Source organism: Martes martes (assembly GCF_963455335.1).
Source record: "Martes martes genome assembly, chromosome: 6".
NCBI lineage: Eukaryota > Metazoa > Chordata > Mammalia > Carnivora > Mustelidae > Martes > Martes martes.
This window is the reverse complement of record NC_137893.1, coordinates 12,218,362-12,235,025: the sequence shown is the minus strand read 5'-3', so window position 1 is coordinate 12,235,025 and position 16,664 is coordinate 12,218,362. Positions and strand designations below refer to the sequence as shown.

Genomic DNA, 16,664 nt, shown 5'->3' with positions numbered 1-16,664 from the left:
TGACAATTTTCTGGGCTGAGCGCTCGGTGTTTACCTGCCACAACTCAGCGCACCTGTTCACAGATGACAGCGCTGGGACACTGAGGATGATTTGAGATGACGGCCACTCAGGAGCAAAATGACTTCCAAAAATCGAAACGCAAGCTTGGAGCTGTCTCCCAATCTTCTCGAATTCCCCTTTAAAACACATCAGCAAATGCTGACCTGGACTAACGTGAAGATATCAACTTACCTCCTGGACTTGAACTTTATGGCCGTCGGGCTGCACTGCAACCATCCAGTTTCCCTGGGGACTGTCAGTCCCGGGATGGACGGCCTCGGAGACCTGTTCACTGAAACCCACCCTTCTTTGGGTTGAATGAATGAATATGTGCAAGTGGAAAATTAGTTTCTGGGCCCATTTTAGGAGGTGATTGTCCCCAAACCTGAAGGGTTTAATATTTAAACTACCTATTTTTTCCTTATTTACCCGGTAAACTTGGCAGAGTTGGCGACTGTCATAATTGTGTTCAGAGTCCAAAAATCATTTCACAGAGTATATTTCAGGTATAATATGGTTCAATGTCCTGAACCAAGGTTATCTTGCCAACGCCTTTGAGAGCTTTGTGGCAGCCAAGGATGGTACCCGGTACAGGGGGTCGTGTGCGTGACATGCCCGGACCTCGCAGGTTCCCATCGGGTGACGCTTTGCGGATGAGAGTGTATGTGCAGCAATCCTGTAAGGGTTAGTTATTGAATTTCCTCTTCGTTTCTCTGTACTTTTTCATGGCAGCCACCTGTGCGTCTCTCACACTGACAGGAAAGGGCCGAGTGGGTGACAGTGGCAGATTTGGGGAAAGGCCAACACTGTACACAGAAATCTCTGCCAGTTGATTTTTTTTTCTTTTTTTTTTTTTGGCCAGTTGAATATCTCTTTGAGATTTTTGATCGTTTTATTTTCCCAAGAGACCCAAAGAGAAAGAAAGGAAGGGAAGAAGGAGGATTGGCAGAGAGAGGGATCCACGGAAAAAGAAAAGAAAGGATAGAGAATGAAAAGAAGGAAGAAAGGAAGGAAGGGAAGGTGGGGGTGGGGGAGAAAGGAGGGAGGGAGACAGAAATGGAGAGAGTACGAGAGGAAAGGGAAGGGAGGGGAAGGAATGGAGAAAGGAGAGGAAAAAGGAGAGAAAGAAAAGGACAGAAAAAGAAAAAAGAGAAGAGAAGAGGAAAAAAAAAGAAAAAGAAAAAGAGAGCCTGCCCTGCAGTCCAGCCCACCCACTTTTAAAACGCTGCCTCTCTGAGCAGAGTTTAGCTCAGGTCACACTCTCCCGTCCAGCCTCCATCTTCCACTGTGGCTGTTGGCACAGGCCGCTGGACCGTCGCGGATGGCACCAGGGGAGGGGCTGGGCCGGCCTTCTGATTCCTCCTGGACTTGTGCTGAGGCCCGAGTGGGGGATACCCACGGTGGCTGCCAAGTGAAGCATTTTCGTAGCCTGAGTCACACAGACAGACCTTTCGTCTGTGAACAGAATGCTGATCCTGGAAGGCAGGGGAAGGATCACTGTTCCGTACCATGACACCCACTCGGGGTAATTCTTAACCCCATTAGTCTGTGCTTCTGTGTTGTGGGAGGGTCATGCAAACTGCTAATGAGAGGGCAAGCTGGGGTCCCCTCCTCCCTGTTTTCTCTAGACCCCGCTTTGAAGCCCCGTGCCACAAACCAGCACGAAGGCTGGCAAGTCTGTTCATCACTGGGGCTTAATTAAAATACACTGAGCCTCACAGAGACTTGTGGTTTAGAGTAATGGAAAGTTTAGGGAATCAGAAACATAGACAGATCCCAGGAAGAAAGGTCAAATTTCCCCTCCAGCCCGGGATTTCTCGCCTTCCATTTCCTCTCAGACTTCGTGTTCATTCCTTCTCAAATGTATCAGTTATTTTTCTAACATTCTCAAATGTATCAGTTATTTTTCTAACAAGGAACAAATCGATTTTATGATTGCAAGTATTACAAGTATTTGGTATTTACATACACAGAGGCATTATCCAAATGTTCTACTGTTCTACTATTTCATATGCCTTTGTATTGGATTAACTTATAAACACGTATTTTTTCATGCCCCTACTATGTGTTCAGCAAGTGTGGGGTGCCAGGGATGCTGTTGTGAGCCAAGCTAGATCAGGTTGGCTGCTTTCCTCCAGGATCTTCTCTCTGAAGTCTTGGTGGTGTCTCTTGGTCTTTCCATCATGTTAAGAGAACAGCATTTGGCTTGGTCTTGGGAAGTGCACTCGACTTTCACAAAGTGTCAAATAGTTAAGATAAATAAATGGTTTTGAATACAGCACTTGTTACCAGCATATAATGACATATCATTGAACATGTCTCTCTGACAGTGATGAGACAGCAGTATCCTGCAAAGCATGATGTACACACGTTACTTCCAGCTCCGTGAATCAGTCAGCACAACTTCCTGCAAGTGCTGCCTTAGTTGTTGGCTGAGCTAAGGCGCTTTGGGACAGTGTCCCAGCGTACAGCTTCTACATCCAAATCAACTGTGTGTGTTTGTAAAAATTCCCATTTTTTTTTTTTTTTTTTTTAGTCTCAATGCAGGTCCACAGAATAGAATCTCGGGTGTTGGGATCAGACACCCGCCTTTCCAGCAAGAACGCCCCCAGTCATTATTGTTCAGAGTAAAATTTAGAAGTGTTGTTTTTGAGGGGCATCTGGGTGGCTCAGTCGGTTAAGCATCCTACCCTTGATTTTGGCTCAGATCATGATCTCGGGGTCATGAGATCAAGCCCCACATTAGGCTCTGTGCCAGGCATGGAGCCTGCTTGGAATTCTCTCTCTCTCTCTCTCTTTCTCTCTCCCTCTGTTCTTGCCCCCTGCTTGTGCACACGCATGCACACACACTCTCTCTCTCTAAAAAGAAGAGAGAGAGAAAGTATTATTTTTGAGCTTTTCTCATTAAAATCAATGCAAAAGCGATCCATCAATTGGGTCAAACTAAACAAACCTAACCCAGCCTTTGGGGTGGGGAGCTGATATCAGCTAAGTCTATGATAAGTTTCCTTTGGCAACACATAACACTTCCCCTCCCAAAGCAATAAATAATGATATAATATTGCTTATGTTCAGCTGGTTGGGCCAAGGACGGACCTTCATCAGGTCATTTGCTTTCTCACTTTCTTTATCTGCAGAGTGAAGGCTTGGACTGAATGATCTTTATGCACCTTCTTTGTTCACGTGAAGACACGAAGCAGGTGCCTGCAGTGATGGCCAGTACTTTTATCCCTTCCTGTCTTCACCACCTTCCCACATCTGACACAAACATTGGCCACCAGGAGATTAAGGCAGAGAGAAAGAATAGGATTAGCACAACAGAAGCACGTCTTAAGTAAATTATGCCTCCAGACTCTAATTCTAATTATTTTTTCTTGTCTTCTTCTTTCTCATGAACAACGTCCTTTGTTCTGTTAGTGACTGAGTTCATCATCTTAAGTGATTCATTCATGTATTAACCCATTTATTGAACACTTTAGAGTGCCCAGGATATTCCAGGACAGGGCCATGTGTTGAGGATGTAGAAATGCACAAAGAGTTGGACGGACATCATATGGCCTTCTCCCTCCTAAAACTGGTATATTTTAGCCATAGTCCATCGACATCCATTTCAATCCTAAGTTCCTCCTCCCGAAGGAGTGGTGTAGAAAATATTTTTAAAACATAAAGACAACAAAAGAAAAAAAAAAAAAAAAGACAAGTTGGGGAAGGGCAGAGGGAGAGAGAAAATCTCAAGCAGGCTTCATGCCCAGCGTGGAGCCAACTCAAGACTCGATCTCATGGCCCTGAAGTCATGACCTGAGCTAAAATCAAGAGTCAGATGCTTAACCAACTGAGCTACTGCAGGAACCCCTAAGAACCCTCCTTTAAAAACACCTTGGGTTCCTGGGTGGCTCAGTGGGTTAAAGTCTCTACCTTCGGCTCAGGTCATGATCTCAGGGACCTGGGATCGAGCCCCGCATCGGGCTCTCTGCTCAGCGGGAAGTCTGTTTCCTCCTCTTTCTCTGCCTGCTTCTGCCCCTACTTGAGATCTCTATCAAATAAATAAATAAAATCTTTAAAAAAAAATAAATAAAAATAAAATAAAAACATCTGGGGGCCCTGGGTGGCTCAGTCAGTTAAATGCCTGACTCTTGATTTTGGTTCAGGTCATGATCTCAGGATGGTGAGATCAAGCACTGCATAGGGATAGGGGCTGGGTGCGGAGCTTGACTAAAATTCTCTCTCCCTCTGCCCCTCCCTCACCCTCACAAGTGCACTCGTGCGCCTTCTCTCTCAAAAAAATTTTTTTTCAAACTGATTTTCTCTTAATTATATTGGAATGTTTTTAATGACAAAACTCACGAAAGGGCTACACTGTTTCCAAAATTCTTCTTGCTTAGTTGATACCACTTAAGTGTTTTAAACTAGGGGGCTGCCTGGACTTACGAGTTTCTATATATATCTTGGATTCAAGGTGGAAAAATGGTATTTGGATTTATCTTCCCGATCAATTTTATATTCAGGAGAGAACTCTACCATGACGCTGTTTTACTCAGCTGTTGTTCATTTCACACAACCTGAGCAGATTTTTGATTAAGGTTTACAGGCAAGTCACCATATAAATTATGCAAACGCCCTCCCCCCCAAGACATGCACAGACTCTGCCCTTGTTTTGTAGGAAGAGCCGGTGAGTGAGCACTAGACGTCTCCCTCCCTCCGCATCCTGAGATATGAAACAGTCTGTGCCATCCCTCTGCCTCCGTTTAGAAACATGCATTTCCCCATCACAGAGAACCTCCTCTGTCATGATTACTAAGTTAAAGCAACTCAAAAAATTGTTTTTCCTTCATCATGTATGCAAAGCAATACCCAAAGTTCCGCAGTCCAATTCAATGGTGAGCTGACCCTCCCATGGGACCAAGAGAGGCAGGAAAGTGTCCCATCCTGGGGCAGCCAGAAGTATTTTCCCCAGAAGTTTGGCAGAAATGGGAGCTGTTGCCTCCTTCATCGGGCAAACTGTCGTGCGGGTGAGGAAGAAATGCCACGGCGGCAATCAGAGGGGCTGTGCACAGCCCTGGGTGGGAAACAGGTGCGGGTGGCTCCGGGCGCTCGCGGTGACACATGGTTCCTGCTTCCGATTCCAGACCTTTCCCAGCATTGCTCGTGAAATAGAAATCCTGAATGCTCTTTTCTGGTGCCTTCTTACTACGCAGTAAATGACTGATTTCATATAATTGGGGAAGCTTTTTCCAAAGACTAAAACTAGACTCACGCTGCTGGAGAAAGTAGAAAAACATATGTGCATGTGGGAGGTGGGGCGATAATTTGAGGCACGGCTGCGTTTGCTTTTTATGAATGCTTCACACTTCTACAGAGAAATGCAGAGACTCCAACACGCAGGACCGTGCAGTGCGATTTTTAAAAGCAGGTACAGGCCAGCTTGTTTTATTTTTTTATGAGAGAGAGATAGAGAAACAGAGTGTAAGTGGAGGTGGGAGGTGGGACAGAGAGAGAATCTTAAACAGGCTCCATGCCCAGCACTGAGCCCTCGGAGGGCTCGATCTCCATGACCTGAGCCGAAATCAAGAGTCCCATGCTTAATGCACTGAGCCTCCCAGGTGCCCAGCTTTTTAAAATTTTTATATTGAAAAATCACCTCCTTCAAACCATCTGAGAATCCTCAAAATTCCATATATATAAGAAATCACACATAATACCAGTTATAATTTTGAAAAACCTGATATTTAAATACTAATGATGTTAATGTATTCAAATATGCATATATATGAGTCCTGGCGGGGCCAGGCCCTGACCACCACACTTAACTCTCCACGACAACCCAGTGATGTAGGACTGTCCCCACTTTACATAGGGGGAAACTGAAGAAGCCTAAGGAAAATGAAGGAATTTATCTGAAGTCAAGCAGCTAGAAACTAATGGAAGCAAGGTGAGAGCCCACGTGTTTATTTTGACTAGGGACCATATCCAGCGGTTCCGCATTTCCTCAGCAAGGACGTGAGCAGAGAAGCTGTGCGAGCTGTTTGCTCATCCTCTTATTATCTGGAATATTTTCTACTCCTTTTGTCTAATTTTGTTGTCACCATTTTTCACAGCCACTGGATCAACAGCCACATTTGTCCCTTTCATTTTAATAATGTCGAGGGGGCGCCTGGGTGGCTCGGTTGGTTGAAGGTGTGACTCTGGATTTCACCTCAGGACACGTTTCCAGGGTCCTGAGATTGAGTCCCGCAACAGGCTCCGCACTCAGCGTGGAGTCTGCTTGGGAGTCTCTCCCTCTTCCTCTGCCCCTCCCCTGGCTCGTGTGCTCTCTTTCTCTCTCGCTCAAATAAATAAATAAATCTTAAAAAGAAAAGAATATCTATATATTTATGGGAGTCACCGAAAACAAAGCCAGAGGAAGACCGGATTACCTTGGAGATAGTGTTGAAGAACTAAGCTTTGAAATGCTACATAATCTTGTATTTTTCCCTTTGATTCAAGCTCTGGCATAAGACTTAGATATTTTACAAAGTACCCCATGTCCTTTCTAACGGCAGCTCGAACAGGCCTTCGGGTAGAGATGCTCCACTTGGGCATTAAGCTAAGGCCATAACTGTCTGCGAGCCTCCAGGCTGATGACGGACGGACACATGACTCCAGTTCCCCGGGCCGGGCTCCTTCGCTTCCCTCTCGAATGACAGCATGCTAGGTATTAGGTGTCGTTGCCCCCACCTCCTTGGCCCCCCAAATGTCCGAGAGTGGGATAAGCCTTACTCGTCGTGCTCCGGAATGTCCTCTAGAGCGGAAGCCGTGTCTTTCTCTTTTCAGGGCCTTGTGCTGTGCCTGGCACAGAGTACATCCTTGGTTGATGAATAAGGAATATGTAAATAAATGAGCCCTGTTTGAGCAAATGGCAGACGCAATGGGTTCTGCGTCTTGATATCACACTATTTTTATGAAGATGTGGTCGTAGAAGAATGTTTCAGCTCCCAGGTTGGGAAACTATGGGCCAGACGTTCAAATAAAGCCTCAATAAAAGAACTGGAAACTCGGAAGACTTCCAAGAAAAAAGTGCGCTGCACAAATAAATTGTAAATATCGCTTAGATAGGAATCTTCCTCATGTCTTCCCATGACCAAATTTTGGGACTTTAAGCTGGCCCTAAATCTGTAGGCCTTCCTCTAAAATGGGAAGTTCCAAACAAGAGCCATTCTGGGGTAAACCACAGTGCCTAAGTATGAATATAAATGACTGAATGCAAATATTGAAGTTTTGGGGGGCAACTTGTAGGAGCTTCCACAAATGGTATATTATAGTAAACATACGGCAATGACAGTGAAATCATTACTTTTTTTAAAAAAGAAAATTACTATTGTCTATAGATAATATAACCCACAATCATTTATGGAAGCGGTGTTTCCCATGTTGCTGTCCTTTTGAACAGATAAGAGGTTGTCTATAGTGCAATAAAAATTCACGAACATTCCATGGCCAGAAGGGCACTTGGAGAGCACCGAGGCCCCCAAGGTCTTTTCAGGGTCTTGCCTGTGGTGCTGGGAGGGACCTGGCGGAGGCGTGGCCGGGAGAGGACATCCTCGAGGCAGCTCTAGCTTTTCAGTTATACTCCACTGATATTTAAATCCAAGATCTTTCCTCTGCAAGGAGGAATTCTGAAAGTGTCTGCTCAGCTCAGCCCCGCTGTGTCGTTATAGAAAAGGCCTCCACTTTGAAAATTCAGTCTTTTGTAACATTGTAACATGGAGATAAAATTTCCCTCCTCACCTTAGTATTCCTGATAGAGTCCCCTGCAGCCAAAAAACGGTCATGACACTTGTTCTGGTCCTGTGGCACTTGGTCTGTCTGGTGGACAGTGATTTGTGTGCACCTCTTGTCACATCTTGGGCTGCTTTCACTAGTTACTAGACCCGTATGTTCATGTTTTCCTTTGGCCTTGCTTTGGAGCACAGGAACCTTGGATTTGAACCCCGACTTTACGACTTCTATTAGCCATGAGAACTTGGACAAGTTATTTCTTCTGTCTTGGCTTCAGTTGCCTCATCTGCCGAACAGTTTCTACCCTTTTGGGTTGATTCGAAGATGAGCTGGGATAGCGGGACGCCTGGCATGCCGTGACCACCGGGGAGGGCCCTCTGTCATCAGTAATGATGCTCTTGAGTAGAACCAAGGTTTGACCCTGGCTCTTTCCTCGTCAGGGAGGAGCGCTGAGGATCTGCTCGCAGCCCAGAGCTGCCAGAGCTGCTGAAGCCCGTGGTCCTTCTCCGGGTGCCCCGTTGCTTCTGGACGGCAGCTTCTCCACGAAGTCACCCCACTCTGCCGCTTCTCCACGTGGGACCTGCAGACGCGTTTGTACCATGACGCCTCGAGTCACGTGAGTGTGGCAGGTTCTTGTTTCAAAAGGTTTAAGCTGAGTTCAGGATGTTCCTACTCTTCCTTCCCCACAACAGCACCCCTCGGGGGGCCGGGATGGAGAAAAGCAAATACTTCCGAGCAGCGGCTTTGCTCAAGAAACCACCAAAGCTGCGGCATTTAAAACAGAGTGTGAAGCACCGTCCTGCCTTTTAGGACCCTACAGTCCTGTCGCCGAGACGGGGTACAGGATCAGAAGGCAGCTGACCACCCCAGGGGTGTTTTATGCAGCGGCAGCATGGTACAGAGGAAAATAAGGGAAAATCAAGGTGGCTAGAGAGGTCAGGTCTGGGAGTGGGGGTCCTTGGTCTCGAGGAGCTTGCTGTCTTTGTGTTCTCTGTGCCAGAGGCAGGACACTGAGAGCAAGTTTGCTTCTTGGGGCAGAAGGAGTCCTTGGGTTGATGGATTCCGGCGGGACTTCAAGAAGATTCAATAGCCCATTGAAACAAGCAAAATCTGGAGGTGAGCCCAGGAAGGTGGAGTGGTATTTCACCTCGAGAACTTGAGTTTGAAGGTGGGGAGCGTGAGCAGGCTTTGCCAACAGGCAGATGCCATTGGGCTTAATGCTGAGATCCAAAGAGTCATTCCAGTCCTAATGATGTTTCTGTCCTTTTTTACACAAAGACCAAGTACACTAAAAGCTATAGCTCTGATGTTTGATGTCAAGGGTCTGTGTGACGAATGCTGGTTTTCTAACATTTTAATTAAAATTACATCAACACAGAAAAAGACACTGATTCTCAGATACAGCTTTGCAGATCTACTCTGATGATCACACCTGTGTAACCACGTCCTGGTTCAACAAATAGAACACTACCAGCGCATCTCCCTTCCCTGGTCCCTTCCCAGTCACCAGAGGCAACCACTATCCCGATGCCTACACCAGACATTAGTGTCACCTGTTTCTAACTTTCTAGAAATGGAACTACCTAGTACCAATTAATTTATGCCTGGCTCCTTTCTCTCAACCTTACGTTTGTAAGATTCATACAAGAGTTGATTTATTTACTATACTGTGCAGTATTCCATAATATGAATGCGTCACACTTGCTCCATTCTACTATCAAGGGACAATTGGATTGTGTCTTCTTTGGACTATCACATACAAGTAACGTTGCCATAAATGTTCTTATACCTACGCTGAGCACATTTAAATGTGTTTCTGTTGGGTATATGCATGGGAGTAGAATTTCAGGATCCTAAATTCTGCATCAGTTCAATTTCTGTAGTCGCTGTCATAATTTTTTCCTAAGTGACTGTATGAATTTATACTCGCATAGGAATTCTGAGCCTTATACACAGCTTTGCTGACACTTGAGATTATCGTTTTTTTAGTTTTAGCCATTCGGAGGGCATACTCTAGGGTTTCTTTGTTGTCTTAGTTTTTAGTTCCCTGATGACTGACGTAGAATATTTTTTCACATGTTAATGAGTTATTTGGGTATATTTTTTGTATAGTAAGTTTTCCAATCTTTTGCCCATTTTTTAATTGCAATGACTGATTTTTTTTATTTAATTGATTTGTCTAAGTTCTATGCATCACTTGGATGCTAGACTTTTATGGGGCCCAATTCTTGCAGATACCTTCTCTCTGGCTGTCTTGGTAGCTTAGTGATCGGCAAATGTCTCTAGGAGAAAAAGAAACTGAATCGTGTGCTCCTCTCTCCAGAATTCTCTTTTCTCAGAGATTTTGGTCCTAGACCTCAGTTTCTGGGCAGCTCTTTCATGACTCCAAACATGAGTTTGCATGCCTGATGGTTTATCCGGATTTACTGCTAGTTTTTCACTTCCGAAGGGTTGGTCTATTATAAGCTCTTCTTCCATCTCTAGAAGCATGAAGTTAAGAACTTTTGGGCATCTCAAAGGAAAACCGCAGAATAGAGAAGCATGTGTGATATCCTAAGGACAATGACCCCCGACCCCATGCGCAAATGTGCTCTGACCCTGGAGAGAAACACCTGCCCTGGGCTGGGGCGCAGGGCCAGGGGGAGCTGAGGTACAGAGACAATCAGAGAGTTTAGCTGGTGGCTGTGCGAGGCTGTGCCCTTGTCCCTGGAGATGGGGATAAAACAACCTAGAGAAGATCTGGAGATCCCAAAGCAGCATCCCTGGGGATCAGCCCCCAGGAAATTGGGGCCTCTTGAGAAGCCCCCATCCAGTGGAGCAGTGAATTGAAAAAAACAAAACAAAACAAAACAAAACAACCCAAACAGCTTTAGACTGAGAGCCAGAGGACAGCTTTTAAGTCCTGTGTATCCCAAAGGCCCCAAGTGCTGTGGGAGGGAGACTTCCCAAACCTGTCTGTTCCCCAAAGAAAGGCACAGAGCTGGGCCAAAAATGGCCCAGCAGACTGGAAGAGGCCTTCAGGTTGAACCAAGAACACACCCTTTGGAGTCCTGCTGGTGGGAGCCTGTGCAGGGCTTGTGCGGTGCTGTTTACCATAAAGGCCAAGTGTGATGTCAGGTCCAGGCTAGATAGACTCAGAGCCCTAAGGCGTGTGTGCCAATCACATATCCCTCATGCCAGGCCGGCTCTGCCTTCGTTCTTAGGAATCCCTCACCTGCCCGCACCCCCTGGCCTCCTCCTGGAACTTATTTCAAATCCAGAGAGGAGAAAAGGAGCAGGGAACTGGGGGAGGGGGGGCATCCAAAATTAACAAAATAAGTGTCTGAAAGAGACCAGATTTCTACACTGGAAGGGACTGAATTTCTTTGGTCATGACATTTAGTATCCTTCTCCTGTTGTGGCTTGAATCATGGTTCCTCAGAAGATATGCTCAAGTCCTAATTCTTGGTATTTGTGAACGTGACCTTATCTGGAAATAGGGTCTTACTGATGAAACCATGTTAATTGAGGTCGTTAGAGAGGGCTCCAATTCAGTATGACTGGTGTCCCTAGAAGAGGAGAAGAGACAGAGACCCACAGGGAGAACCCCACGGGACGTCAGAGATTGGAGTGATGTATTCACAAGCCAGGGAACGCCAAGGATTTCAGGCAACTGCGAGAAGCTAAAAGAAAGTCATGGGACAGATTGTCCCCTAGAGCCTTAACAGAGATCGTGGCCCTGCTGACACCTTGATCTCAGATTTCTAGTTTCGAACTATGTGAGAATAGATTTCTGTTGTTTAAAGACACCAGTGTACGGTGACTTGTTACCACCCTCTAGCAAACTAACACAACTACTAACTAGAAATGGGGGTTGGTGGACTGAATTGAGTTCAAGAAGGGAAGAAGAAAGATAATTAGATTTCTGTACCTGTCCCCACATTTTATATTCAACTCAGGATCTGAGCCCATGTTTTCCTTACGAGGGGGATTCGGGTGACCCCGTGTCCTCAGTGTGCAGATCTGCCTCTCTCCACGTAGGAGTTCTCAAGTTTGTATCTACCTTAAGCACACCAGTGTGGCAAGGCTCAGGGGACTTTTGCTTTTCTGGTTCTTGTTTCATGACTAGCCTAAACTTGCTTGAGTCAAGGCTGACACCGATTGAGGAAATAGATACAGTTTTCAACCATGTGAACTTTGCAGTAAGAGATAACTCCGGCCAAGGTCTCACCGGGAAGCGAATTACAGAAAGTACTCAATGCAGTCACAATATTTTCTCATATAAATGTGTACCATCAAGGTCGATCTGTCGGAGTGATTGACGGGCTGCGGGGAGGCCTCCTCTATTAAATTGCCCTCATTGCTCATATGAATATCTGAGAGTCCACAATGTCTCATCATTCCTTTCATTCTCAAAGGCATCATCAGTTTTTCAATTAAACACCAATGTCCCCTGAGAAGGTTCATGGCGTGAGCTCTTAGCAACAGCCAGTGGTTGTTTCTTGTGTGATTTCTATCCTGGGACCTAGAGGAGATATTGGGGAAGGGACCCAGAAGGCCATGGCCAACTTCCCAATGTGGTCTAGGGCTCAGTCATTATAATCAACAGCTAATATTTAATAAACATCCATGTGGTAACAATGATAATTAACATGGAAATCTGGAACTTCGTTTTCCAAATGGAAAGGAGTTCATGAATAAAATGAAGAGTCCCGTCTTCCGCATGTAGTTAGTGACCTGACCAATCCACTCTGGGTCAGCTGGGAGACAACTCTATGACTGCGGGCAAGTTGCTTACCCTTTTTATGACCCAGATATCTCCTCGTCTGTGAAATGGGACAATGGTGTCACCTACCTCATAAGGCAGTTACAAGATGCAAATGAAATACATTATCTGAATCACTGAGCTCAGGGCTTGGCACAGAGTAAACGCTCAATAAATGTTAGTATATCATCGGTCTCTGAATTTCCTCTCCCTAGGCTAGTACACAGTTGAGTTTCTTTACGCAACGCTGGTTTTGTGCTAAAATCATCTGCGTTGTTCCACGGAGTGATCCAGGGCTGTGTTGTGAATGTGAATTCAGATATCAGTCCGTCAAAGAGCAATAAAGAACTCCTGCATTGGACAAAGCCCACACTGTGCCACATATTATGTATTTTTCGTGTTTGAAAATATGTTGGAAAGCAAGCATCAGGATAAAAGAATTCTGTAATTGTTTGTAGCTTGTACGACACATGGTGCTTACTGTGTGCTTTACAAGGTAGGAACTCATTTACTCCCCAGCTGATCCCATCTGGCGCACTCTATTATTATCGCCATCGACACATGAGGAAAGAGGCTTGGAGGGGTCACAAAACGAGTGAAAGACATGGAGCCAGGATTTAAACCAGGAATTCTGACTCCAGTAGGGGCCGTTAGCTGTTACACTGTGCCACAAGAGTGCACGAACACACACATGGGTGCACATGTGCGCACACACACGCATGCACACACATATGCGCACACACACACATTCACTTTCCCTGAAAACATATGATGGTCAGTGCTTTACAGACATCTCCTCGTGTAATCACATCTGGCATGATGCAGCATGATATACCCAGGAAAGGAAGGGCGCTGGGTTTTTATCAAAGGAGAGCCTCCGCCAACCATGTAACTTCTGGGGGCAGAGAGGGTTGGGAGGGTTGACGTCTCTAAAAAGCTCCAAGAACATTCCTTATCTCTGCTCTCCGATGAAGGTGAACTCAAGCCTGCAGAGAAGTGTTACACACGAGCAGCTCCCGATGAAAGGGGAAAAGGAAAAAAGGAGATTTTTCAGAACCTAGTTATGGTAATGAATAGAGTAAGTTAATGTGATGGACCGGGAAGAAGTAAGAGACTCCCGCCCATGGGGGCTGAGCATCCCGTGGCCATGTCACTGAGTGGGACTTTGCACCATGTGTGTATCCAGCAAGAAATGGACCAGCTCCATCAAGGGAACTGCCTGCTCGTGTGGCAAGCGGCCCTCAAGTCCCTGGGATGTTCTGAGTCCTGGTCCGGGAACAGTGAAACCCTCACTGTCTACTCACCCAGGGAGAGGAGATTCTTGAAGTTTCCTCTGCAGAGCACTGAGCTCCGTGCTGCAGATAACATATTTCATTTGCATCTTGTTACCGCCTAAGGCGACAGGTAATGTTATTGTCCCATTTCCCAGACGAGGAGTATACCCCCATCCTAGAGTCCACGGATAGTTAGGGAGGGGAACAAATCCTCAAAATGCAGTGAAAGGACACCGCTGGTGCCACCCAGACAGACACTGGGAGGTGTTCACAGACAGATGCCACTTTGCCAGGTCCCAAAGCATCAGAGAGTTACCAGGACCTTGTGATTGTCGGGGCTTCTGCCCATTCCCATTCCGGCGGGAATGGTGGAGAGGAGGAGAGGTTTGGACGCTTTTTAGGAGGTGACCAGGAGGAGGCCGGAGGACCAAATTGTTGTGGGCGTGAAGGTCAGGAAAGGTCAGAGGCAGCTCCGAGCTGTGTGGGAATTAGGGACACCACTGAGTGAGGGAGGGAGCAAGACAGAGGAGGAGGGAGTCTGGGGAGGTGGCGGCAGAATGGTGAGGTGGGTGTGGACAGGGCAGGGGCTGGGAGTTCGGTAACAAGGCATCATACTCTGGAACTTTCTTTTTTGTCCTTCTCCACTTGTAAGTCTTTGTTCTGCTGAAATTGTGTAGGATGGGAATAAAATGGGAGTAAAATGTAACTTTTAGGAGGAAAAGATGAGGGTGGTGGTGCCTGGACGGTCTGGGTGACCCTCTGACGTACTTCTTGTTCAGTTACTCCTTGTCGGAGCTGGATGCCTGTAGGGTCACCACTGCATCACTGGGGTTAGCCCCCCCCTCCCCCCCCCCCCCCCCCCACTGCTCAGCTGGCCCTCAGGACAGTGCTGGCGAGACAGGAGAGTGCTCCTCTCAGAAGGGCTTGTTTCTCATGACCTCATTGTGATGACAAAAGGCAGATTTCTCAGCCACTTCCTTCTCCAGTAGGCAAACCCGGACCGCCTTCAGGTTTCTGTGTGAGCAGGTAGCGACAGGAACGCTGCTGGCTCATAATGGTCGTTGGGGGGGGCACATTTCTCAGTTAAATTCCAGGTTGTTAGGACTCCGCATCAATTAACAAGATCTTGTGATAGAAAATGGTGCTTTAACAAAGAAATTTTCTAAAACATGTGATAAATTGGGTCTACCTCAGTAGAAGGAACCGAAATTGTTTTATAAATTCTCTTGTGGCATTGCTGGCAAGGAGTAGAGATTTGCACAGCCAGACTGTGAGGTGAGAGGGAAAAAGTACAGCAGCCCCCCGCACTGAGCTTCTGTGTCATCTTCCGATCTCATGGCTGCTTGTTTAAAACAGACTGTTTTTATTAGGGAATTCCACAAGAGAAAGTGTGTTTGCAGAGACTCATTTCAATGACGGAGTAATAAAATACACAAACGTAGTTCCCCATACTTTCTTGGGTGGGGTGGGTAAAACGGGTGGGGTAAGGAAGGAAGTAAACTATCCCAGAGGCATAAAGAATAGACAACGGCTCTATTTCCTTTCTTTCTTTTCTTTTTAGGAAAATGGTAAAATACCAGTATTTTAAAAATTCAATATTGGAGAAAAATTCATGGCAGAAAGATGTCATCAGTCCTGTACCTTTGACTGCAGATACTGATGGTAATTTTAAAATAATCTAGAAGAGAAAATGTTAATGTCAAATTTGTTTTTTATTTTTTAATGGGAACCTATTCCTTATAGTGTAAAGATACAAATCTAATCTCTTACAGAAAGGTTATAAGTAGACCTATAGAAAACTATATCTAATTTTAAAGACTGAAGTTTGGATTTTAAAGCTCGTGGCTTATGTAAAGCTTATAGTTTGAAAGTTTGGATTAAAAAAGGGAAAGAATAGCTACACATTTAAGGTATTATTGCTCTAACTTAAGACAACAAAGATTCATTAATTCTGTATCTGTTAATTCAATAAGTATTTAGGTTGTATTCTAGACATGAAGTTTAAAAATCAGATTTTTTTCTGTATGATATCAGTTCCTCATTCTATTACTAATGTTTGTAAACTCCTTTTAAAAAATGTAATAGGGTAAGGCCATTAAGTGAATCAGGTAAGTCCATATGTACTGACATGCAAATATATATATCCCATATATACATAAATAGTTGATATATATGACACATTTGATGAATGTCCACTATAATAGTTACAGGGTACCCTAAGACTTTTTCTTTCTTTTGAGATATACTGGACTTTTAAAAAATTGACAAGCATATAAATCTGAGCTCCAGGTCAGGTTTTAGCTCATTTAATACCCTTGTTTTGAATATCTAGTTTGCACCCCAACCCAAGTACTATATCATCACCAAATTATAACTTTCTAAAGAGGTACAAAATAGTTCATGCATGCCTCTTCAACTATATACCAGTGCACCTGAACAGATTTCATACCTCTGCTTACAAAGAGAAAGCTGCTAGTCTAATATCCAGGCCAAGTCCATTCTCTAGGTAGTTCAATTTCAAAAAATCACTTCCCATCTAAAGATCCTGTCCATAATCAGTTGACTCCATGCCAGCAAGCCTCCACTCCACATGTGGCATAAGCTATCTTTGTCAGCAAGCAGAAGTGTATCTATTTCTCCTTTCTTCTGGCCCACTTAGAACTGTGGCATCTAAATGCCACATGCAAATGCTTCCGATAAGAAGCAGCAGTAGCGTGAACCTAATAGAAGGTTAGGAAGAAAATGCTGCTCAGGGGAGAGTGGAAATGTCTGAACATAATGAACAGGGTTGGGAAGAAGTAAAAGGAATTCAGGAAGAGTCCAACCAGAGAAGCTGTGATGGTGTCCAAGA

The 16,664-nt window shown here is 45.3% G+C and overlaps 1 protein-coding gene across 2 annotated transcripts in view; it reads left to right on the top strand.

The window, feature by feature from the left end:
* The first annotated feature begins 634 nt into the window (after positions 1-634).
* Positions 635-16,664, top strand: part of LOC308344209 (uncharacterized protein) — a 31,988-nt gene continuing 15,958 nt past the window's right edge. Inside the window, exons 1-3 of one of the 2 annotated variants that reach the window (XM_080805715.1) lie at positions 635-718; positions 8,236-8,411; positions 15,375-15,475. In XM_080805715.1, coding sequence (XP_080661841.1) covers positions 704-718; positions 8,236-8,411; positions 15,375-15,475 — 292 coding nt within the window. In that variant the 5' untranslated portion in view covers positions 635-703. Of the gene's footprint in view, positions 719-3,177; positions 3,375-8,235; positions 8,912-15,374; positions 15,476-16,664 lie in introns of those variants that run through there. The other variant, XR_013966972.1, reaches the window with a different exon arrangement.